We start from the raw sequence: 26,123 nt of genomic DNA on the forward strand, positions 1-26,123 counted from the left end.
CTCAATATGACAAAGAAATCAGACATCAGAGTCAATTTTGAGAATGGTTTCTTGGCAGGATTCTTATACTGTATGTTGAAGAATTGATGTTAAATTTTCCTTCTAAAACAACAACGACAAAACACTGGCATTTGTGATTTAATATGAATTAATTTGTATAATTTGTAAATGCCCTTTCATGTAAGTAGGATTATATATTATCATCCCCTTTTAAAATTGAAGAACCTTAAGCTCAAAGAACTTAGTGCCTGGCCAAATTCCCACAGCTATTGGCACAGCTAGGATTAGAATCAAAATCTTCTGATTCAAACTCCACTGCTCTTTCACTGAACCAGGATGGCTGCTTAGAAATGTAAAATAATTATATATAAATTAATGTAGTAAACACATCAATTATTTTCATTTGGCCTATTAAATAACACTGTGCATTTCCTGTTTTAATGGAGCAAGTGTCCCTTCCAGGATAATTTTAACCAGTGTCTCTTTCAAGAAAGTAGTTCAGTAAGTTAGACATCTAAGTTTTAACATATTCTTTCTCACAACTTTAGATCCCAGAAATGTGAAACAAATGAGCAACATTTTTAAGTGTTAATTGCAATGCTCATACCCTTGGAGGAAATTGTATAACATGCTACATAGGTTGTAATTGAACATATATGGCTTTTAATAAATAATATGCTCCAGAATATTATAAATATCATGTGACAATGAAACTGCCCTTATGAAATGAAGCCTTAAGATTGAAATTTATTGAAAGAACATTAATAACTATTATTATTTCATAAGATATAGTCTTTTAAAATAACATATAAAACTTGGTTGACTGAGATTCCCTAGAAACAGCCTTAGATGAGGACTTTTATATTAGTGGCTTCTTGGAACACCTAGTAGAAAGGGAAGGAAGAAAACAGGGCAAGGGAAGTTGCTAAGCAAGGATGTGATATGAGCTGAAGGGCAGCTATACTTGATGCCACTGGGAAACTCTAGAGTGTAAGTTAAAATTGCCACGGAGTTGATCCCACATCTGGTGAGGTGGGTGGGGGATGGAAGTCATTTGTATCCCCATGTTAGTTTTTGGTTACAGCTGCCCCTATGGGGAGGACCTTGATTTCCCGGGTATGTGGCTCCTTTTTGGCTAAGCTAATTGTCTGGGAAAAGGGAGATTTGTTAACAGCCAATATTCAAAGAGATGAGAGATGGGTGTACCAGCCTGTATCCACTTTAGTCCTCTCTTGGGACCACTGGGATCTACTTGCTTTCTTCATTGTTAGTTATATTAAGTTATATATGATTTCTCCAAGATTCTGCATGGTCACAATTTCTGGGAAAAACTTTAAGAAGAGGTTTGGTGGTCACACTGCCATAGCTGGTCCCTAAACCATAAATGATACTCATCATCTCTGTCATCCATCACCCTTTCTAAATTTCTGTCTTCCTTGGTTAACACTTCTGCTTGTCAAGATGGCTTGCCTGGTAGAATGGCTCAGACCCTCATCCCTGTTATAAATAGGCCCCTGGTCCATGGTGGCTCATGCCTGTAATCCCAGCACTTTGGAAGGCCAAGATGGATGAATCATGAGGTCAGGAGTTCAAGACCAGTCTGGCCAACATGGTGAAACCCCCACTCTATTAAAAATACAAAAAAAAAAAAAAAAAAACTAGCTGGGCATAATCCCAGCTACTTGTAAGGCTGAGGCAGGAGAATTGCTTGAAACTGGGAGGCGGAGGTTGCAGTGAGCCAAGATCACACAACTGTACTCCAGCATGGGCAACAGAGTAAAACTCTGTCTCAAAAAAAAAAAAAAAAAAGTAGTCCCTGGTTTCTGTGCCCTTATGAAGCCATGACTTCTGTACTTGCCATTTTACAACTAACAGTGGGCATATACCCCAGTGGATCATGTGAGTGCATCCTGCCTTCATTCTATAGAATAGGCCTACCTCTGCATGGTGATCAGGATCAGTTACTTCTGCCAGATGGTAAATGCCTTCTTTGTCTGATGAGAAGCCTGAAGTGACCATGAGGTAGGTATAACTTTATTTTTATGGAGTCACTTACTGTATGTCCTGCTGAAACACTTCTCATCTGGGAACTATGACCTCCAGACTCATAGAACCTAAAATTTTAGTATTGGAAACACAAGTTTCCCAAGTGAACTTCCAGGGATAATGGTGAAAACAGTTACTCCTACTTCTTGCCTTTGGTACCAGCACCCATGTATTCTATATTTTTTATATTTACCACCATATAATGCCTTTTGTTTTAGGTTAATAACACATTTTTTGCAGGTTGTCATTTCCAAAGTTGACACCTGTGCCTTCAAGAATCTATTCCACCAGTCTTTTGGGGTGACATTCTCCAGATGCTATATTGTATGATTGGAGCAATTCTTCCATGGTGATTCCATTGTCTTATGCTCACCCCTGTACCTATTTTGTCGAACGTGAGTTCTTTAGTCCAGGGTGATGTTATGCAGGAGCCCGTGCCATTAGATCACTTTGTGAGTCCTAGTATGGTGGTGCTAACTGAAGCCCTATAAGAAAGGAAAACTCACACCAGGAATACATGTCAGTACTACTCAGCATGAATTGTTACCTTTTCCAGGGTGGAATAAATCTGATGTCACCAACTTTAATTTAAGTAATTGTTTGATTTCCTGAGGAATGGTAGTATACTAAAGACTACATTTTAATTTCTGTTCCAGGCAATTTGGGTCAGACATTATGTAGTAGAAGTAGCTCCACTAACATTGGAAAGAAGGTGTCCATACTGTTGGATCCATGCATAGCCTCCATCTTCACCAAAAGGGCTACTCTGTTCATAAGCTGATTTTGTAAGGGCTGGGGTGGCTGAGGACAGAGATTAACTGATGTTTGTTGGACAAATCATCCTGTCCATTTGGTTTTTCAGGTACTCTTCTGTATTGAATGCTTATTGGTGGGAAATAGCATGCCTTTTGTACCCATTTTGACATGTCTATCCACATGTTTTTCCCTGAACATCCAGTCTACTTCCTTCCAGGCCCCTTACCAACCAGCTAAGCCACTCATCACTACCCAGGAGTCCATATTTATCCTTACCTTAGATCAGTTCTCTCTCCACAAAAAGTAGGTGACCCTGTGTACTACCCAAATTTCTTTTAATTGGAAAGATCTTCCCACACCACACCACACCACACCATACCACACCACACTCATTCAAGGCCACCTGTGAGTTGGGCTGAAATGCATTGGAATTATATAATACATCCAATATAATACATCCAATTTCAATATTCCCATTTTTGAGCCTTTGACCTGCATTTTTCTCACAACATGTCATGGAAATTTCAGCATTTCTACTTAATGTGGGCCATCACTATTTCCAAGCTTCTAAAAGTCATTCCAGCAACATATTAAAACTGGCCATACTAGTGTATAATTCCCTTGGAACAGCTCCTGTGGAAGATAAGATTTGTCTTGTAAGGCTCTATTGAGGTCCCTGATGATTTCAAGCAAGCAGAGCAGGAAGTTACTTTCTAATAAGAAGGAATATACCATTTATACACATCCAGAGCATTCAGCACATTCTGAGACTTCAAGGTCCAAGTGGCTCTTCCCACATATCTCCAACTAACTTAGCATCCCACTTTGTTTCTGTCAGGGCCTTTGATGTAGGGGATTTGGTAGGGCTCAGAACCCAACCATCTCTTAAGTTGTAAGGTTCCTCTGATCTTACACTTAGATCCTGAGATTTGCTTTGAATGTGTGAATAACCACCATAGTTTCCTTTTCTTTCTTCAAAGCATTAATAAAGTAGAAGCAGAAATGGAATTCTTATGCAAGTGGCTTATTGAAGGTACGCTCCCAGGAGAAAGGGAGTGAAAGAAGTATTAGAATAGGGCAGAGGAAGGAGCTAAGCAAAGATATGACCTCAACTGAAGTTCAGCTTCTTCTACCTGAAACTTCAGAGAGCTGTGGAGTATAAATTGTGCCAAATATTTTTCCCACATTGAGGCAAAAGGTTCTTCCATATCTCTTGTCAGTTAGGCATAGCTACTTGTGGTAATGGACGGGAGTACATAATCTCTCAGGTGAGGGAACTCTCAAGTGGCTAAAGGCAATTCTTTAGAGAAGACAGCAGCTGGCCAGGTGCAGTGGCTCACGCCTATAATTCCAGCACTTTGGGAGGCCAAGGAGAGTGGATCACTTGAGGTCAGGAGTTTGAGGTCAGCCTGCCCAACATGGTGAAACCCCATCTCTACTGAAAAAATACAAAAATTAGCCAGTCATGGTGGCAGGCACCTGTAATCCCAGCTACTCAGGAGGCTGAGGCAGAATTGCTTGAACCCAGGAGGCGGAGGTTGCAAGGAGCCATGATCACACCACTGGACTCCAGCCTGGGCTACAGAGACTCCATCTCAAAAAACAAAAAAACAAAAACAAAAACAAAAACAAACAAAAAAAAAACAGAAGACCGCAGCTATGAGTGGTTTGCAGCCAATACTTATAGGAGGAACTAGGGGTTGGGTGCACTGGCCCAGTAAAGGAGATCTGGGCAGGGCACAAACAGCATCTGCTACTGTGATATTTTCTTAATACTAATCTACAGGTTTGTATTCCTGTATATAGACTCTTCTTAGGAGAAAATATAATTAAGAAGGGGCATAGATAAAACATAACTGATTTAAGAATTTTAGAGGTCACCTTTTGCTTTTCTGTTTAGAGTTATTGGATTTTAAGTATAATGGAGATTAAGTTTTTGGATCCAATCAATTTTCTCTTTTAGCCACGTAATATATACAAAGAAGCCAAGGGAAAAATAGTGGTTCATTTATCTTAGCTGGACAACAAACAACCCCCCAAATTTAGAGACTTTAAACAACCATTTAGCTCATGATTCTGTGGATTGTCAATTTGGGCTTTGTTCAGCTGGATGGTTTTTCTACTGGTCTCACCTGGTCTTGTCCATTAGGTGCCATCAGTTTACAGGATGGCTATGGGCTGGTTAGTCTAGGATAGCCTTACTTCCATGTCTGAAGGTTGGTGCTTGCTGACAGTTGGTGCTGGCCATTAGCTGGGGCGATAGGAGTGATAGAGCCACATGTATCCCAGGCTTACTCATATGTTGGAAGTCACAGAATTCCCTGGAACACTAAGAAAGAGCAAGCTCCAATATGCAAGCACTCTCCAGATCTCTGTTTATGCCATGATTGCTATTGTCCCATTGGCCAAACCAAGTTACATGGCCAAGCCCGGAGAAAATATGGGAGATCATTACCCAGTGATATGGATATGGATATTGGGAGGCAACAGGCTACAACAAATAGTGGTAGACTTATTTACCATATCAGGCAAGAGCTCCATGTTTAAGGTAGTGACAAAAGATGTGTTTGGCAGAATGTGCATTAAATCTGATTTTATCACTTTCTTTAGAGAAAATAATCATTTATCTATTATTTATGTTTTAGGTTCAACATTTGTTGGATTTAAGAATGTTTGTTCAGGGGAAACTAATGTTATATTCATTACTAACCCTTTAAATGAGGATTTACAGCATCCAATCCATGTGAAGAATATAAAACTGGTTGATACCACTGAACAATCAAAAATATTTATACATAGGCCTGATATAAGGTAAAATACATAAAAATTGTGGTTTTTCTATATTTACAGTTTTTCATTCTCACTTCTTCCTGCTCAAGATCTGAGAAAGTTGGCATATTAAAATAACTGCCAGTTTTTATGATACTTTAATGAGCATTATGAAAATTAAGACCATTTAATAATGTAAATCTAAATGTTCTCAGATGAGTTTTTAAAACTGGGCTTTAATATATATGTTTTCTCCCATTGCTTTTTGTGTGTGTGAATCATCAATAACATCATCATTGTTAAATATGAAAGCTATAGATGGGGTCTGAAGTGTGTTATACATTAATATCTTTCCATTTAGAGCAGGCATAATGTGCCTGTAGTTCTAGCTACTCAGGAGGTTGAAGCAAGAGGATTTCCTGAGCCCAGGAGTTTGAGGACATCCTGGAAAATAACTCTGCCACTCAGGCTGGAGTGCGATGGTGCTATCATGGCTCACTGCAGCCTCAAACTCTTGAGTTCAAGCAATACTTCCACCTCAGCCTCCCAAGCAGCTGAGACTACAAGCACAAGCCACTATGCCTGGCTTAATTATTATTATTATTATCATTATTATTTTTGTAGAGACAGGGTCTTTCTATGTTTCCCAGGCTGGTCTTGAACTCCTGGCCTCAAGGGTTCCTTCTGCTTTGACCTCCCAAAGCACTGGGATTACAGGCAAGAGCCACACACACAATTTTTTTGTTTGTTTCTCCAATAACAGTCATTAATAGATAAGAGATATCTCTTATTATTTCTTCCATTTTTCTTACCCTTTTTTGGTTACCTATTGCTTCCAAAATATCCTATCACAGGTACCCCAAATGTGCTTGGAAATTAAATGTCAGCCATTATAATCACTGTGATTATAAATACACATAAACTTAGAACAATGATTTTCTGATCACAAAGGTCAGTTGGTGTCAGGACATTTCCAGAAGCGATCATTTAGATTCTAAGTCATAGAATAATATATCTAATAATTCCTACTTTTTATTATAAGTACAGACCAGAAATTTAGATATAAGACAATCCTGGAGGCAGAAAAAATTTTATTACTGATCTTTGACCATTTTCAGCTTAGGGGAAGAGAAAAGGAATTATGTTCTGTATTTAAATAGGCATCTTAGCCAGTCATTGTGGCTCGTGCCTGTAATCTCAGAATTTTGGGAGGCTGAGGCAGGAGGATTGCTTGAGCCCAGGAGTTTGAGGCCAGCCTGGGCAACATAGGGAGATACCATCTCTACAAAAAATTAAAAAATAAAAATTAGCTGGGTGTGGTGGTGTACACCTGTGGTCCTAGCTACTCAGGAGGCTGAGGCAGGAGGATTGCTTGAGCCCAGGAGGTTGAGGCTGCAGTCAGCTGTGATCACACCACTGCACTCCAGCTTGGGCAACACAGTGAGACTCTGTCTCAGAAAAAAAGTAGGCACCTCTTCAGATAAATATAATATTTCATAAATTGTTTGACTTCATCTGATTTTGCTTTGCTGACAGCCCAACGCTTACTCATTTAATTATTGTTGAATTCAGTGTTTGGGGGGTCAATAGAGCCCCTCTTCAGTAGGCAGTTATTAGCTCTTATTTAGTTGTCACTGAATCTTTCAGATTCAACATATAATTTTAGTTTGTAAGTCCTGAATAAAATACCACGTTTTCAAATATGATTTTTCTGAGTTCTGTGCTTGCAGGCGATGCCATCAGTGCTCTCCCAGATCTTTAGGGGCAGTGTACCCAGCCCCCAAATGTTCTCAGTGTTGGCAAATAACAACCCATGGCTTTTCAGAACTTTGCTCTTAGCCAAATAGAACTAGCCATAGGAGTCCAAAGTGCTCCCTCCCACCAGCCTGCAGTCCCTGTAAAATGACTGACTGATTCAGGAGTACAAGACTGGCTGCTTTGTCTTAAGGTGGCAACAACTCTGCTGTGCAGTTCATATGCCAGAGGTTTTCATAGGATCAGTTTAAAGCCAGTGGATAAACCACTTCTCCCCCTTTTGAGAGGATTCTTTTGCTAATTTACTTGAACAAAAATCCATATCTCAGGCTTTATTTCTTGGGAACCTAGACTAACAGCCCAAAGCCACAACATAAAAGACTGCCACTGAGCACTCTACTCACAGACTTGCTTACAAAAGTACATTGCACATATTTGAATACAACGAACACATGAACTACAAAAATATTTATTAAAATCCTTCTCTAAAACTTGTATATTATGTAAGGAATAACTTGTATTAATAGCTTCATATCTTTCTCATAGCAAAAAGGGAGAGCTATTCTAGATACTATTTAATAGATCTGAGCTGTCCACTATTATTTTGTTACTATAACTCTGCCCATGGTATATATCACGGTATTCTATGAGTATATTGTATGCATACCATTTGAATGTATAGTACCTCACACATTAAGTAGCTATTTTATTATTATAATCAGGTAACAATCAATCAACACTCCAGGTAACTCAAGATGAGGCCAAAATACCATCTACATTTGAACTGCATGATGAGTTTATCTTACCTCTTACTTTTATCTATAGAATGGTTACTAAAATATGTAGCATAATAAACACAATCCAAGTATATCTATATATCCATAAACAAAGGTCTATAAGAATATATACTAATCTGCAATTGGTGATGAGCCTAAAAGATTAGTATAGGAAGGTGATAGGGATTGAGCTTTTAATAAATCTTTAGATTATTTTATAATAAGCAATACTTTCATAATTTTTAAAGACAAGAAAGGAAAGGAAATAATAATAAAGACTTCCCTGCCAACACAGGAATTTTATATGTCCTGTATAACAGTAATCATTCACCTACTCTCTGGAGCAATGTTAGTATGTTGTGAACAATGCACAAATAAGAAATCTATCATTCAACAATATATAGAATAGAAAAGTGGAATTCTGATTTTATATCCCACAGGTATGACTTGTCGTTTTGAAATGTTAATGAATTCATAATCATAGACCAAATCAACACAATGGAAAAGCAGCCCTCATTATAATGCAAATTACATAGGCTACTTGGTCCCACTTTGAAATCTCTCTGAAATAAAATTCAATAGATCAATTTTTTTGGATACCCTCTAAGTAAATATTCAAGTATATTCATATTGCTCTCTAGAAACAATGAACTGAATAATTCAACTTTTCTCCACAGTAAGGTCAATCCATCTGATTGTGTAGACATGGTTTGTGATGCCAAGAGGAAATCTTTTCTTAGAGACATAGATGGCTCCTTTCTGGGGAATGCTGGTTCTGTGATACCTCAAGCAGAATATGAATGGGACGGAAACAGCCAAGTAGGAATTGGAGACTACAGAATTCCTAAGGCGATGCTCACATTCTTGAATGGAAGTAGAATTCCTGTCACTGAGAAAGCACCTCATAAAGGTTTGTTGGATCTTGCTTATTCTGTCGTTAGGCCTTAAACTCATGAAACAAAATATGTGTTTTATTTTTAATGACTTGTCTACTCAACCAATAACTTATATTTTCTACTTCTTAAACTAGCATAACAAGAAAAAGATGTTATAAGGATTTTTTTTGCAAAGAGATTCTGTATTATTGCTAAAATATACATACATATGTTTCTAGGAATTATTAGAGATTCAACCTGTAAGTACCTTCCAGAGTGGCAGAGCTATCAGTGCTTTGGGATGGAATATGCAATGATGGTTATTGAAAGTCTGGATCCTGACACAGAAACTCGAAGACTTTCCCCAGTGGCTATAATGGGCAACGGTTATGTTGATCTTATTAATGGTAGGTATTCAGTATGAGTAAACTACAGTTACTCAAAACATTGCTTGTTATTAAATGCATGAAGCCATCTCATAAATTATTTACCCCACACAACTAGCAAACATCAGGCCTTGTTTGCCTTCCATTTGTAACAATGAGCAATGTGCAGGGGAGAGACTTGATCCTGCAGTACCTCATCCAGGAAAGCAAGGACAGTTATTTAAAATTGGGCATTAAAATAAAAAGAAGGAGGGGAAGAGGGATGGAGAGGAGAGCAAAGAGTAGGGGAAAAGTTATTTCTGGAGTGATCTTCATACTTTATTGATAAGGTGGTATAAATATTTTAAAGAAAAAAAAGGTCCAAGTATCTCCAAAAAATACAATTCACCTAACATATATTAAAAACTGATCATGTGTTCTTTGGAATACCTGACAAGCAGTATTCTCAGCCTGCTCATGTTTTATGCTCATGAATCTTTGGAAGACTTATCTTGCTATCAACATGTTTTTTCGTCTCTAATTCCTTTGACTGTCAAGACCAGCTCGTCAAGCTCTAGCATCAGGTTTCTTCCATTCTGGCCTTAGGAGGCTGTAGCAGAGAAGGAAGGTAATGGCCTCCATGAGGATGCAGATCAGCTTAGGAGACCAAGGCTTTTTGAATAAGATGAACTTCTAAAAGGTACTGAAAACACAGGACAGGGATTCATTGTATATCCTTGAAATGACACCAGGGGCTCAAAACTTAGTCCCTAAACAGGCTTAGATTAGGATCTTTCATGTGCTGAAAGTGTACATAGCTTGGATTAGATAGATTTATGTGCCCTTGTAGTGTGATAACATGTACTAAAATATTCTAGAAATCAATAAAATATAACAGAATGAACTAAATCAGGAGTATTCCAAAGTTTCATGATTTTAGGACTCTCCTCACTTCTCCCACCCCAACGTGTGCTATGCCTGGTTTCTGTGACCTGCAGTTAACCCAATTTTAGATGCTGCTTTTCGGATTGTATGAAGCAGAGATCATGAGAACAACTTTAGAACTGTCAATGAATAATGGAGTAATAGAAGAGATCTTTCCCAATAGCTCTGTTTTATATGGTGAAAAAGATTTCATTGTCTTATTTTTACATTTCCCTTTTCTGGCAATCAATACAAGTTTTCCATTTATGACAATGACAAGACATATTTCTTCAATATGAATTTAAATTTTAAAAAGTGACTATCAATTTAAAGAAGTCTTATGTAAATGATAGCAGCACAGAAAAATCTTGAAGGTGTTAGAAGAATCACTGAAGCTTGGGATGTGCTATACTAGATGGGAAAAAATTCCCCAAGATAAAAGTTACAGAAAATAACTGAAGTTTCCTTTTGAATATTAATATTAAATTTTATTTATTTTAAAAATATGACTTTTGTCTCTAAATTTTTATGTTATACATAGATATTTCTTTATGTTTGTTTTCAAAACCCACAAAGAAAGTATATTTTAAAGTAGGATTTATATTTTGTATGCTAAGGAAAAGGTTAGGCTCTACATGAACTTTAGAAGTTTATATTGATTTAAAATTTGATTGAGGTGTAGTTATAAATATTGATAATACTTCCAAGTAAGCTAGGAAATTCAGAAAACCTAATGAATAAATACATCAATACAATTCATTCCATATTTCACTCAATGTTTTATATATGTATAATCTCAGCCACTTTAAGTGAAATAGAGAAGTTTGTTACAAAAGTCATTTTAAACCTGCTCAGAAAATGTTTGGATTCAGGTAGAAAAGCATTCACTATCACTTGGCTTTCTAGAGGGTTTGATAGAGTGTTATTTCTTAGGTGGCTTCAGTTCATTAATGATGTCAACACTCTAATAGTCATAACTGTCAACAAAAATTTCTTAAAATTAAAATGGAGGAAGATTAATTACTTGATTAGATGAATGTGTTGAATTTACAAATTAACTATTTTTAAAAAACAAGTGCATGAGTGAAAGAACAAATTAATGAATCAATGGTTCAGGCATTCAAATGTCCATGTTTTCCAGGTACAGAGCCTATTGTTAACAAATTAACTCTATTATAGCACATTTCCTAACAAAGAGCCTGAGAAAGTTCAATTCCCACTCAAGCTTATATTTGGTAGAGAGGAGAAAGGATCAAGCATTTTCTTCCTCACCATGTGGCCTAGGCTTGAATATTATCATTAAAGAAGAGATATATGGAAATCTACTATTTCTATCAGTGACCTTCCAATACAAATTCTTATTAACACATTAATGTACCCTTCTTGCCCTGGGCAGTGTAAAAGTAGGGTGATAGGAAGAAGTTTCTTCCCTGCCTTCCTTTTTAAGCCAAGGTTTGAGAAATAGCTTAGCTGGCTGGGTAACGGTGGATGGGTAATAGGTATAAATGCTGAACTTGCATTTGAACTTGACCACTGCAATTTATTTTTAATACAATTACTCTTCAGATTTTATACTAATAAAATGCATGATATAGGAGTATGCACTTTCATTTTGCATGGATTTAGGCCCACAGGATCATGGCTGGTGTGCTGGATATACATGCCAGAGAAGGCTGTCCCTGTTTCACAGCATTGTGGCTCTGAACAAATCTTATGAAGTTTACTTCACTGGCACCAGTCCTCAGAATCTTCGACTGATGTTGCTTAATGTTGATCATAACAAGGTAGGGCAAGATGTCTTAAGAGTAATTGCTGTTGATTATTTGCATGTTATTTCTATCTGCTAAGGCTTGTACCTCCTCCCCTGTTCTAACATTGTCAGCCTTACAGCTCATTTCCAAGGATGCATCAGGGTACCACTGAAATTATTATTAGCCTAGACAGTTTTCATCAACCTGAAGGTACAAGTACCAAGCATCACCATCATCCCCTTGCCATATGCACTTGATTCTGGTACTCCATACGTGAGGCAAACCTAAATTTTTATTTATTATTATACTTTAAGTTTTAGGGTACATGTGCACAATGTGTAGGACAGTCACACATGTATACATGTGCCATGCTGGTGCGCTGCACCCATTAACCCGTCATTTAGCATTAGGTATATCTCCTAAAGCTATCCCTCCCCCCTCCCCCCACCCCACAACAGTCCCCAGAGTGTGATGTTCCCCTTCCTGTGTCCATGTGTTCTCATTGTCCAATTCCCACCTATGAGTGAGAATATGTGGTGTTTGGTTTTTTGTTCTTGCGATAGTTTACTGAGAATGATGATTTCCAATTTCATCCATGTCCCTACAAAGGACATGAACTCATCATTTTTTATGGCTGCATAGTATTCCATGGTGTATATGTGCCACATTTTCTTAATCCAGTCTATCATTGTTGGACATTTGGGTTGGTTCCAAGTCTTTGCTATTGTGAATAGTGCCACAATAAACATACATGTGCATGTGTCTTTATAGCAGCATGATTTATAGTCCTTTGGGTATATACCCAGTAATGGGATGGCTGGGTCAAATGGTATTTCTAGTTCTAGATCCCTGAGGAATCGCCACACTGACTTCCACAAGGGTTGAACTAGTTTACAGTCCCACCAACAGTGTAAAAGTGTTCCTATTTCTCCACAACCTCTCCAGCACCTATTGTTTCCTGACTTTTTAATGATCGCCATTCTAACTGGTGTGAGATGGTATCTCATTGTGGTTTGATTTGCATTTCTCTGATGGCCAGTGATGGTGAGCATTTTTTCATGCGTTTTTTTGGCTGCATAAATGTCTTCTTTTGAGAAGTGTCTGTTCATGTCCTTCGCCCACTTTTTGATGGGGTTGTTTGTTTTCTTCTTGTAAATTTGTTTGAGTTCATTGTAGATTCTGGATATTAGCCCTTTGTCAGATGAGTAGGTTGCAAAAATTTTCTCCCATTTTGTAGGTTGCCTGTTCACTCTGATGGTAGTTTCTTTTGTTGTGCAGAAGCTTTTTAGTTTAATTAGATCCCATTTGTCAATTTTGGCTTTTGTTGCCATTGCTTTTGGTGTTTTAGACATGAAGTCCTTGCCCATGTCTATGTCCTGAATGGTAATGCCTAGGTTTTCTTCTAGGGTTTTTATGGTTTTAGGTCTAACGTTTAAGTCTTTAATCCATCTTGAATTAATTTTTGTATAAGGTGTAAGGAAGGGATCCAGTTTCAGCTTTCTACATATGGCTAGCCAGTTTTCCCAGCACCATTTATTAAATAGGGAATCCTTTCCCCATTGCTTGTTTTCCTCGGGTTTGCCAAAGATCAGATAGTTGTAGATAAGTGGCGTTATTTCTGAGGGCTCTGTTCTGTTCCATTGATCTATATCTCTGTTTTGGTACCAGTACCATGCTGTTTTGGTTACTGTAGCCTTGTAGTATAGTTTGAAGTCAGGTAGCGTGATACCTCCAGCTTTGTTCTTTTGGCTTAGGATTGACTTGGCAATGCGGGCTCTTTTTTGGTTCCATATGAACTTTAAAGTAGTTTTTTCCAGTTCTGTGAAGAAAGTCATTGGCAGCTTGATGGGGATGGCATTGAATCTATAAGTTACCTTGGGCAGTATGGCCATTTTCATATTGATTCTTCCTACCCATGAGCATGGAATGTTCTTCCATTTGTTTGTATCCTCTTTTATTTCATTGAGCAGTGGTTTGTAGTTCTCCTTGAAGAGGTCCTTCACATCCCTTGTAAGTTGGATTCCTAGGTATTTTATTTTCTTTGAAGCAATTGTGAATGGGAGTTCACTCATGATTTGGCTCTCTGTTTGTCTGTTATTGGTGTATAAGAATGCTTGTGATTTTTGTACATTGATTTTGTATCTTGAGACTTTGCTGAAGTTGCTTATCAGCTTAAAGAGATTTTGGGCTGAGACAATGGGGTTTTCTAGATATACAATCATGTCATCTGCAAACAGGGACAATTTGACTTCCTCTTTTCCTAATTGAATACTCTTTATTTCCTTCTCCTGCCTAATTGCCCTTGGCAGAACTTCCAACACTATGTTGAATAGGAGTGGTGAGAGAGGGCATCCCTGTCTTGTGCCAGTTTTCAAAGGGAATGCTTCCAGTTTTTGCCCTAAATTTTTACATAAAAACAATGTACATCCAAAACTGATCACTTGGAATTATATACTTATTCTTCAATGCTGCTATTACTTATATATATATCAGAAATACACCTTTGGAATTTACTTCAGAGACTGCAGCATGTTATTTTTAATATCTTCAATAATGTCAAGTCTTTGCTAGAAACTGAACTCAGCCAGGATCATTAAATTTATATTTAATAAGTATGAAAAGAGTATGAGTTTAACCAGTAGTGTCATCACTCAGATTTTCTTTTCTAAGAATATGAGACTTTAAAGTCCCAGGGTGTTTAATGTGAAGAAAGAATGCTGATAAGGTGAAGCAGAGAAAGGAGTAAGGAAAGGAGGCACCAGCCCCTTCCCAGGAGACAGCAGTTCCATCCCTTCGCTCCAGACAAAACCTTGGAACCACTCTTGACTCCTCTCTTTTGCTCACATTCCTCATCCAACCCATCTGCAAGTTGTTTTGAGTCTGTCTTCAAAATACCAGAATCTGCTCACTTCTCACCACCTCCACTGCTACTATCCAGTTTGAGCCTTTCCTGGATCATGGTAATTGCCTCCCAATTCCTCTTTCTACTTCCACCTTTGCCCTTCTATAGTCTGTTCTCAACTTAGTAGCCAGATACCGTGAAAACATGTCAGATCACGTCTCTCCCATGCCCCAAATCCTGTAACAATTTCCCTATCGGTCTCTGTCCAAGAGTCAGAATCCTCACCATAGCCTGTGAGGCCCTATGGGAATCTCTCCCATCCCTGAGCTCTCTGGCTTCTTCTACTCCTCCAGCCCCACTGAGCTCCTTGCTGTTCCTACGGACACCAAACATGCTACCCTCCCGGGCCTATGTTTCTGATGTTGCCTCAGTCTAAAACATTCTTCCCTAAGTGGCTAAAGTTCCACTCTCCTCAGATTCCACTTTCTCAATAGGCCTCCAAGATCACGCCTCCTTACTTGGCTCTCCCAAGTTACATGCACCCTGATTTACTTTTTTCTTTTCTCCACAGGATTCATCACCATCTAACATGTTTCCTACTTTACCTTTTATTATTCTATTTTTTGTTTCTCATCACTCTTGAATATAAGCTCAGAGAAGCCAGTGGCTCTGCCAGCACTTAGAATACCACATGGCTGAAATAGGAACTCAAAATTTTCTTTTGTAAAAAATTAGAAGAGAATATTTTACCTCTAAAAATGAGAATGGTGACTACAAAGTAATGTGACGGTTAATATTCTGAGCCTCTGAAGACAATATCCAAAGGAGATTCCAGAACTAATGTATAGCTTATTAAGCTCCATATTAATCCTTCCCTGCTCTTGGAAAAGCCAGTCTCTTTATGGTCATAGCTGAGAGCATGAAATGTAAGCAATATAAACATGAAAAATGAATAAAACTAAATCAGAGAGAACAATTATTTTGACATTTATTAGTCTTCCTACCAAATTTTTCTCAGAGATAATCATTTTTTTTCCAACATTAAGTACCTAATTTTGTGTGGCTGCATTATGTAGAGTATAGCAAGTCCCTCTTTCCCTGCTCCTGATATTGAAAGCCTGTATTGTCCTTTGTTGTCTTTTAAATGAATCTTTCTTTAAACTTAGAGATACTCCTCTAATAATTTCTCTTATTGTACTTTTCTACTAAGAATAGTCAATTAAGGGTTAAGTTGTACTATTTGTATGAATGGTTGAATGTAAGCCCATTTTAAAATTTTAGTTCATCCCTTATCCCAAATCCATAAAACTTAGTTTTAATAGTTTGCAGAAAGTATACAATATTGAAGGACGGTTTAAGTGCTAAATTACAAATATTCTATTTTGTTGCTTTCTTAAAACTTTCTTTTCTTTAATAGGCTGTTCTAGTAGGAATTTTCTTTTCCACACTTCAACGTTTGGATGTCTATGTGAACAACTTATTGGTCTGTCCAAAAACTACAATATGGAATGCCCAGCAGAAACACTGTGAACTTAATAACCATCTGTACAAAGGTATTGTCTCATAAAAAATACAGTACACATGGAATATGTACTTATTTATAATATTTTAAGTGTCTGATTATTAGTATTTTTAATTCCTTATCTATTGATGATGCAGAAGAAAACAAGTTTTTAGCCATAGTCCACCAAATACTAAGATGTGTTCATTTGTAACATGAGTGTCTTGAAAGATCACTCCTAATGGAACTTATTTATCTGTGCACATGCAGATATGAGTTTTTGTTTATCATGGACATTCTTTTGCTTCCTAAGAATGTTTTCATTCTGCATACATTGAGTTCAGTTCTTCCTATGTCTAGAAGAGATTTTGCTTAAAAGTTTCACCTTATCTTGGCTTTACTTCTATTTCATAGAAGTTAGAACCTAAATTAATTGGCAGTCATAAGAATTATTGCCAAGAAAGCTAATATAACATCAACTGAAGGTTGTGAAGTAAATATGATAAAATAAACTTGTGTTAAATGAAACATATGGAAGAGGCTAAACTTATTCATTGACCGATATTTGTAAAACCAGCATTTATCTCTGCTTATGTAAGTCTTTTTGTTAAACAGTGTTCTAATGAGGCCAATAGCATACATTCCATTCCACATGGGCTACTCATCGTCATTTTCTGATGTGATCCATATTCTTGGCTAACCATTATATAGATGTGTGTGGTAGATCATAATATGAGCTAGACTTGAAAATATGAATGGGTAATCTGTTTGCTTTACCATTTACAGAAGAAGTCATATTCCTACTAATAACATGAACTGCTAACGTTTCCAGAGACATTACTATATTTCAGGCACAGCTCTACATGCTTTATATGTAACTCATTGTTACTACATCATAGTAACTCTATGAGGTAGGCACAGATGAGTAAATTGAGACACAGGAAGTAATTTGCCAAGATAGTGGTCTTAGTTCAGTCTGCCATAACAAAATACCACAGATTGAGTGGCTCAAACAACAGAAATTTATTTTCTCTGGATCTCTGAAAGTCTGAGATCAGGGTGCCATGATGGTCATGTTCTGCTGAGGGTTCTTTGCTCGGCTTGCAGATGGCCACTTTCTTGCTGTGTCCTGACGTGGCTGAGAGAGTGCAAGCAAGCTCCCTGGTGTCTCCTTTTAGAAGGGCACTAATTCCATCATGAGGTCTCCCCCTTCACAATCTCATCTAAACCCTGTTTCTTCCCAAAGGCTCTCATCTCCAAATATCATCACCTTGAAGATTAAGGCTTCAACATGTAAAATTTGGGGACACAATTCAGTCCATAGCAGTCTCAAGCTGGTATGGTGCACAGCAAGTACTCAAAAACAGTCTAGCTGTAAAACCCATGCACTTAACCATTATGCTATATTTCCTTCTTTTAAATTAAGAGAGTCAGCGTTACTACTTTTTATATATAAATAGTTGTGTCATGAATAAAATGGCATTTATAGCTTAATTTTAATAAATTGTTCACTCTTTTCAAATAACAGATATGGTACCAAGCACAATATCATTCAGAGTTAGGAAAATAGGAACTATCTTCATAGGCAGAGAGTTCCACTAACATATATTGAACCCAGACAAATGCTGAATTGTATAATTAATAGTGGAATAAGGCACTTAGCTTCTTATCACATTTCATTGTGAGGCTTATTAGGAAAAAGAAATTAAAATTTTAAAAGGAGGAGGGCATTTCACAGTAATGAAAAAAGCAGACATAGATATTAATAAAACATTTCCAAAACCCCAAAATATGTATAGATCCACAACACAGGGATATTATTTTGTTCTCCATAGACAGAACGTAATGTAAAGAATTGATAATGTAGGTGCTGAAGAGCCAGAAAACAACTCCACCACTGCCCTCTTACAGATAAATGTGTGTTTTATGGTAGTGGTAGTGGTGTTTCTCTGAAACAGCGTTGCTTTTAAGTGAACGTTTTGCTTTGGCACTTGGCATGCAAAATAATATCCCTGTGTTATGAACCTATACATATTTTGGGAGTTACCCAAATGTTTATGATCTTTGTCTCTGCTCCTTTCATTACTGTGAAATTCCTTCTTCTTCCTAAAATTTTAATTTCTTTTTCCTAGTAAGCATCACAATGAAATGTGGTAAGAAGCTACATATCTCATTCCACCACTATTACACAATTCAGTGTTTGTCTGGGCTCAATAAGTGTTAGTGGGTTTATTAGCTCTTAGAAATTGTTGATACTCTGCCATAAAATCATACATATATTCATTCATTATAATGATCTCAATCACTTTTGTAAAATTCAGTTTCCTAGCAGAATTTGTCTTGCATTAGCCAAACATTTTTCAGGCTGAAATGTAAGCCTGTTTAGTTGGTATAAGATTCTTCTGAGATGTTTTAATATATACTTCATTTTTATTACACAGTTTTGTCCTTAGTTAAAATAGAAACACTGAATTGTAAATGCTCTTTTAAGAGTTGGCATATAGCACTGTATAAATTAGATAGCTAGTAAAGTTAAATTTATATTTTTAAATTACCAAATGCCTTCAGTCAAGGCTTTAAAATTATGAGCATGTGAATAGTGTTTCAACTACAGTATAGGCTCCTGGGATCATAACTTGATTTGTTTCTCATTTATACTGTGTCTATATAGCTAATTTTTAAAAAACAAACAGTGTGTAATGATTATTTGTGGTATTTTTTAAAGGAGTGGCTTTAATTTCGCAGGTCAGTTCTGTAAGTGTTTTTGTTTTTAAAAAGGTATGCTTTCTTATGAAAGAATGATAAAGTTGAATTTGGGGGACTTTCTAAATTCAAACAAACATTAAGTAATGCATGTTGATTGTGATAATATAAAATACTTAGCTGTGATGTTCTGGCTTTTTTCCTTCATAGACCAATTCCTTCCTAACCTGGATTCCACTGTCCTTGGTGAAAACTACTTTGATGGAACCTACCAGATGCTTTATCTTTTGGTTAAAGGAACTATACCTGTTGAAATTCACACTGCCACAGTGATATTTGTTTCTTTCCAATTACCTGTTGCAACAGAAGATGACTTTTATACCTCTCACAATCTGGTTAAAAATCTTGCCTTGTTCCTAAAGATACCAAGTGACAAAATCCGTATCAGCAAAATAAGAGGGAAGAGTCTGAGGAGGAAGAGATCCATGGGATTCATAATTGAAATAGAGATTGGAGACCCTCCTATTCAGTTCTTAAGCAATGGCACCACAGGTATGAATAACAGGTGTTTGAGATGGAGGAATGCAATTACCAAATCCATATCCATAAATAACCTGATCAGGACTTGGTGAGCCTGGCCTCAGGAAATCCCATCAACCCCACATCCTGAACCCTCTAAGTGCCCAGAGACCCTTTTTCCTTCTTTGCTCCTGTACTACCAAACTGTTTTAGAATTGGAAGGAATTTGAATCTCTGTTTTGTTATTGTGATGATTAATAAATTCAACAAAAGAATTTAATCTAATATAAAAAGATCTGGGAAGACCTACTTAAGCAAGTGACCTTATAGATGAGAGATTAAGGATGAAGATAGTCAATGAAAAGACAGAGGAAAAAGAGTGTTCAGGCTATGGAAACTGTTGGTGAGAGTTTGGTGCATTTGAAGAGAGGAAACAGGTCCAATTGGTCTGGAGTGGAAGGAGCCAGGAAGGACAAGCTGCTGGAGGTGTAGCCGAGGGGTAGACAGGTGCTAGATGTGGAAAGCTTTGGAAGTCAAAGGAAGGACTGTGGATGTTTTCTTAAGAAAAAGAGTAAATATTCTTGGATATTCTGAGCAGTAGATTGGTGGGTTAGATTTCCACAGTAAAGTCACAGATTCACCCCAAAAAGGGCAGATGTGCAAGTACATAATCTGTCTTTATTTTCTGTGACTGAGCGAATCATCCTCACAAGCCATCATCCCCTCTCTGTGTCCCTCACTTCCTATTTTTTATCAGAGATAAAAAAATAAGCTCATCTGTCCCATCAGAGAAATCTCTGCTGGCTGAAATCATTTCCTCAGGGTCACTCAGTTTGGGCACTTGAGTAAAGGCTCAGCTCTTCAAATTTTCTCTATCCATCTGCTCCTTTCAAGTTGGGGTCTGAATACCAAGGGGCTGTTCTGGCCTCCGTCCTCATGTTATCATCTTGTCTTCACAGCCTCTGGTACAGAGTGGGTCATCTTCTCTGCTCTACATATGCATCTCTTGAGGTACTACTGAACTTACCTGGTCTTCTGGGATGCAATAATATCCCCCACTGCTAACCTGCAACCATGCCTTTGTCTTCAGTGGTCAAGCACAAGTACTCTGATCTAGGTGTACCCCTCCCCAAGAACAGGAAAGGCAGGTATCTGTCAGAGGAAGATCTACCATCCAGTTAATGAAGCTTACACTTCAAGCCCCCTCACTGATACAAGTCCTGGGAGGGGCTTTCACTTTCAATACCTTAGGAGAGGTCCTCATAATGTGGTCAAATCATTGAATGCTATTATGAAAGCTACAAAGGTATGATTTTTCTGCATTCCTTTTCCTAAAGAGATCCTCTAGACATATATAAACTACAGCCCCACTAGGTTGGGATCTACCCTATCTACCTGTGTTCAGTCACTTTATCATTAAACTCCCAGGCTCTGTGTAAACCTGGGTACTGGGTGAAGTTCTCACTTTATGCCACTAGAGATCTTCACTCATTTTCCCAAGAGGTTTGCTTCTAGGCATTGACCCTATGCACCTACCACATTATCACTCTGGAATTCTATCAGCTAAGCAGGCGGAAGTTTCTTCCATTGGGGGGATAAGCCTGTGGGAAGGCTTGCCTGTGTGGAGAGAGGTGTTTATAAACTCTTGGTTAGAAGAGCGTAGGAAGCCTAGGCTTGTGTTGCAACCAGATCTCCCACGATGTTCTCTGCCCAGAGTAATAGTTAACTTTCCTTCGTCAGTTCTGTACTCACTTGGACTTACAGGCTCAGGGTTTGGACTCAGCATGACGTTGCCTGTTACTTTAGGAGTTGTAAAGGGCCCATGGCACATATACAGATTACTCACCTACTCTTAGAAATCTCTGGTGAGCCCTTACGTGTCGTGAGGTCCAAAATTTACCACACTAGCCACTAGATATCCAAAGAAACTGGGATTTATTTCTTACATGTGACATACATTTCCCCACATACAATCCCTCCTACGTCCATCCCCTTAAAGCAGTTTTAGCTTGTTAGATTTATCCAGACAGGTATAAGACCACTGAAGAATGTAGAAATTAGGGATGGTGGGAGGGACAGGCTAATGGCACATTTTCTAGACATAGACTGCGATAGTGTTTCAAGTCTCAAGGAGAACCCTACAACTTGGTGAATCACAGCAAAATGTTGAGAAGTGGCAAGAAAGATGTTCATGTAGTTGTACTCCTGGCTCCTTATAGCTTTTATATAGTATCAGGATATCCAGAAATTCCCAGATGTCCTAGAAAGGGGTTACCTATGTATTAAAGGCATTTATGAGCAGACAGAGTCCTACAGCCAGGAATAAGAGGCCTTCAAGTTAAGGTCTTTGGTTTCTAGATGGCAATCAGCAGAAATGAATGCCCTCACATGTCGAATGGTCAGCGAGAGAGAACCTGTTAACAGTGCAGACTGCATCAGACCTGCCACTCCATGCCAAAAACCAGTGAAGACAAAGTAGTAATAGTAGTGCATGGACCTGAAGCAGTTCTGTACTGCTACAGCTAGATATACAAGCCCTCAGACTTGGGAGGCCTCCTTGGAGAAGGCTGTTTCTGGAGGGAGTATGAGGAGAGGGAGGAATCTGAAAGACTGAGCCTTTTTCCAAAAGAGTCTGAGTCATCCAAAAGAGTCCTTTTGAACTGACAAGGACTGAAATAGCTTAGGACTGTGGGGTTCATAGTGTCATGTCAGACCTGCTGGCCCAAGACGTTACCTCCTTCTTCCTGAGCACTCTAAGCCTTATGGCTTAACTTTAATAGAAGAAACTCAGTGATTTGATTCCTCAAGGCATGACTCTGAATATAGAAGGTACAGGATACCTAGGAACAAGGGGTTAGCAAGGCCTGCAATACACCAAAACATTATCCTGGTTTACAGTTGTTTCTTAAAAGATCAGTCTGACTCCAGAGGCCAGTTTAAAAGTGGTTTTAGTAACCCTGCTGATGTGGCTTTAATTAAGATTTTAACAACAGGGACAGAGAGAGTTAGAAATTGGTAATGGATTAGATGTGGTGTAGTGCAGAGAGGTGAAGGAGCAGGGATTAAGCAAAACTACTAGGCTTCTGAAAAAAGGAATATGGTGCATTAAGGTATCACTTTTTAAGGTAAGGAGCACTGTGGGGGCAGAAGGTTTAAGAGGAAACCCCAGACCTGCCATGCTAGAAAAGGGGAACAGAAACTATATGTAGTGTTAACAGTAACTGAAAATTGTCAAATGTCCAAAGCAAGTAACAATTGGTTAGTAATTTAATAACTTTAGCAACTAATATATTAATACATACACATAATATGATCGATTCTAACAATCCTTCCATTCCAAAATTAACACTTTATTTTTTAAAATGACACATGATAATAGAAATGCATGATAATGCTTCATTGGTAAACAAAGTTTGGTAGGAGAAAGTATTAAATTAAGAGACATATATTCTCCCACTATGTTTTCATTCATTTTTCTTGTATCTGTTTTATCTACCTTTGTTTTTCCTTTAATTCCAACTTAAAATATATTCTCCTGAGTTCTTCCTTTTCCTCCCCTCATTAATGTGACTGCTGTGTTTTGCTCAGGTAAGACTAGAAAGCCTTAGAATTCTATAATGTGATGGAGCAATGCAAAGAAAGCTAAAGTGAAAACTCTCATGTGTTCTCACAATTCTATACTTTTATAATCCAAATGTCATAATACTTTTCCCTATAGGTCAGATGCAATTATCTGAACTCCAGGAAATTGCTGGTTCTCTTGGACAAGCTGTAATTTTAGGAAACATCAGTAGTATCCTTGGATTTAACATTTCATCCATGTCTATTACTAATCCCCTCCCCAGCCCAAGTGACTCTGGGTGGATTAAGATAAGAAAATGCACCTAGAAAAAATGCATTTTTGGGGACTTAAAATATCATTACTTATTTCTTATTTTAACTCTCTGTTTCTATTTCAAAACAATAATTTAGCAGGCATGTCTTTCTTATTTATTGTTGACTTTTTATAGGCTCGCTAAAATGATAATAAAGTTGTTTGAACAAAGGAGCATATCTTCCAAAAGTTGTGTATTGGTTACAAATTTGCTTTGCTTTGCGTATTTATAACAATGCTTCATAAATTTAATGGAGGAAATATTGTAATTATATTAATTTTACATATTGAACATATTCCAAAATAAATAATGAATATTTTATACTCAGCCTGGCTAAAATGAGTTTGCTGCTGAGTGTAGTTTATCATGAAGAAACCAGTTCATCCCTTGTGCATTCACAGGTGACTGCCCAGCCAGTTGAAAGGTCTGCATTTCCTGTTCATCACGTGGCCTTCGTGTCCTCACTCTTAGTGATCACTCAGCCGGTGGCAGCACAGCCAGGACAGCCATTTCCTCAGCAGCCTTCGGTAAAGGCAACAGATTCTGACGTAAGTCATAACTCAAAATTTTACTTAAGTGAAGGAATTAAGCTACAAATTCTGAACGATGAGCCAGTTTCACTCATCCTGGTGTGCTGGCAGCCTGAGGATCACACGGCCCTTTTAGAAGTTGGACTAATATCCAAGGATACCATCTTGTAATGTCTTAAAAATGTTTATGTTAAACGAACTTCTGCTGCTCAGGTTTATGAACTCTTTGTGTGGAATAAGGAGCTTCTGCAGATTTTCAATTTATAATGAGGCATTTTTAAAAATAAAGTTTTGCAGATATTTTTAAAAGCATCGAAACAGGACAATTGTTATAATTATCTACTTTTTTTTTTTTTTAGGGTAACTGTGTATCAGTTGGAATTACTGCACTAACTTTGAGGGCCATACTCAAGGACTCCAATAATAACCAAGTCAATGGCCTTAGTGGAAATACAACAATTCCGTTTAGCAGCTGTTGGGCCAACTACACAGACCTTACTCCCCTTAGAACAGGTGGGTGCACTATTTTGGATCCTCACATATATAGCCATAAATAGAGACAATTATAATGTTCTTTTAATGAACAAAGCATTCTGTAACACTCTGGTCAATAAATTATAGACATCAGAATGCCATATTTTGCCTTGTTTCAGAAAATATTTAGTCTAGCTTAAGAGTAGATTTAATATGTGAAATAAATAGAAATTAAAATAAAAAATTAAGGAAATCGAATTATATCATGATTTATCCATTTGTATACTTTCCTAAATTTGCTCACTAAAGATGTATTACATTTATAGTAAGAAAAATTAACATACAGATTTTCAAATTCAATAAAAGAAAGGATAAGGTAGGCTCATATAACTTTAATGTCTTAAGGAGGAGTTCAGAGTTGGGCTAGAAAGTTGGCTGTGGTCTTTCTGAAAGCCAAAGCAAGAGAGAAAATGAGCATTATCATAATTTACAGTACCCATCAACTAAACAGATCAGTTGCTGTGAGAATTATAATATTCTCTGAGAACAGAACAAATGTCTCCTGTGATTTTTCAGAAAGTGTGCACAATTAATCTGTATTAAGTGATATCTTCAACATCGGTACAGTAAATACAGCCATCACTGCCACAATTACTTTTTTAATACTATCTTCATATAGGTTGATGACACAACTCTGATTGGTAAAAACCATTCTACCAGGGTCCAGATGATATATCCCCGTACAGATCTCTCTTGGTGATAGAATGTAGAGTATCTAAAAGAATGAAATGGATAAACCGCTTACATTTGAGAAAGGCCTCCATTGTTCTGTTTGTCCCAACTCAGGGCCTATTTAAGATAGTTAGGGGCCTTAACTTCTGAAAAGGCTATGTAGTGGCACCCCTCTCCCCAATTTTTTCCCTGAATTTTTGTTTCTCCATGCTTTGATAGTGCCCTAAGCCAGATATGTTCAGTCTGCCTACTGGGCAGCAATATCTCAGCCTAATGTTTGATAATAATTAAATGATAATTAGTTCAGTGGTATGCTCCTAGACAAGTACCTTGTGTCCCACTGCTTTCTGGTTTAGAATAGAGCTAAATTCTTTTAACTATCAGCCCAAATGGAATTTTTTTTTTATGGGAAATGAGGCAGCTGGCAAGAATCCTACCTGAAAAGAAGTTTGCTCACCTCCTCATGAGGGTGGACCCAATAAGTATCCAGTGGAAAAGAACCAACCTTGTGACTAAGGTCTTCAAACTACAATGTTCCAAAAGTACCCAGGATCACTGGAGCACTAAAGCACTAAAATAGGTTTTGGCATTTTACTGTGGCAACAAAATAATAATTTAAGCATTTTTCTTTCATACGTTAAGTTTTTTTTCAGAATTCAAAGCTTCCCTTGGGAGGGTCTGTCTTACTTGCCAAGGAGAAATGCCAGTGCTCTTCACCTGTGTGTTTCCTTTTCCTCCTTTCCTTCCTTCCCTCCCTCCATCCCTCCTTCCTTCCTTCTTTCCTTCCTCCCTCCCTCCTTCTGTCCTTCCTTCCATCCCTCCTTCCCTCCCCCTCTGTCCTCTCTGTTACCCTCTCCTTCTCCCCTCCCCTCTTCCTCTCTCTCTCCTCTTTTCTTCATCAAGTGTGGCATCCCTGGTTATGTACAATAA

At 37.7% G+C, this 26,123-nt stretch overlaps 1 protein-coding gene across 1 annotated transcript in view; it reads left to right on the forward strand.

Annotated features, from left to right (window-relative positions):
* Positions 1 to 26,123, forward strand: part of PKHD1L1 (PKHD1 like 1) — a 165,337-nt gene that overhangs the window by 137,098 nt on the left and 2,116 nt on the right. Inside the window, exons 68-76 of the mRNA XM_063606533.1 lie at positions 5,448 to 5,613; positions 8,780 to 9,012; positions 9,217 to 9,384; positions 11,893 to 12,050; positions 16,277 to 16,412; positions 19,274 to 19,615; positions 23,301 to 23,450; positions 23,857 to 24,005; positions 24,347 to 24,500. Coding sequence (XP_063462603.1) covers positions 5,448 to 5,613; positions 8,780 to 9,012; positions 9,217 to 9,384; positions 11,893 to 12,050; positions 16,277 to 16,412; positions 19,274 to 19,615; positions 23,301 to 23,450; positions 23,857 to 24,005; positions 24,347 to 24,500 — 1,656 coding nt within the window. The remainder of the gene's footprint in view (positions 1 to 5,447; positions 5,614 to 8,779; positions 9,013 to 9,216; positions 9,385 to 11,892; positions 12,051 to 16,276; positions 16,413 to 19,273; positions 19,616 to 23,300; positions 23,451 to 23,856; positions 24,006 to 24,346; positions 24,501 to 26,123) is intronic.

The sequence above is a fragment of the Pan paniscus genome, chromosome 7, assembly GCF_029289425.2.
Source record: "Pan paniscus chromosome 7, NHGRI_mPanPan1-v2.0_pri, whole genome shotgun sequence".
Classification (NCBI taxonomy): Eukaryota; Metazoa; Chordata; class Mammalia; order Primates; family Hominidae; genus Pan; species Pan paniscus.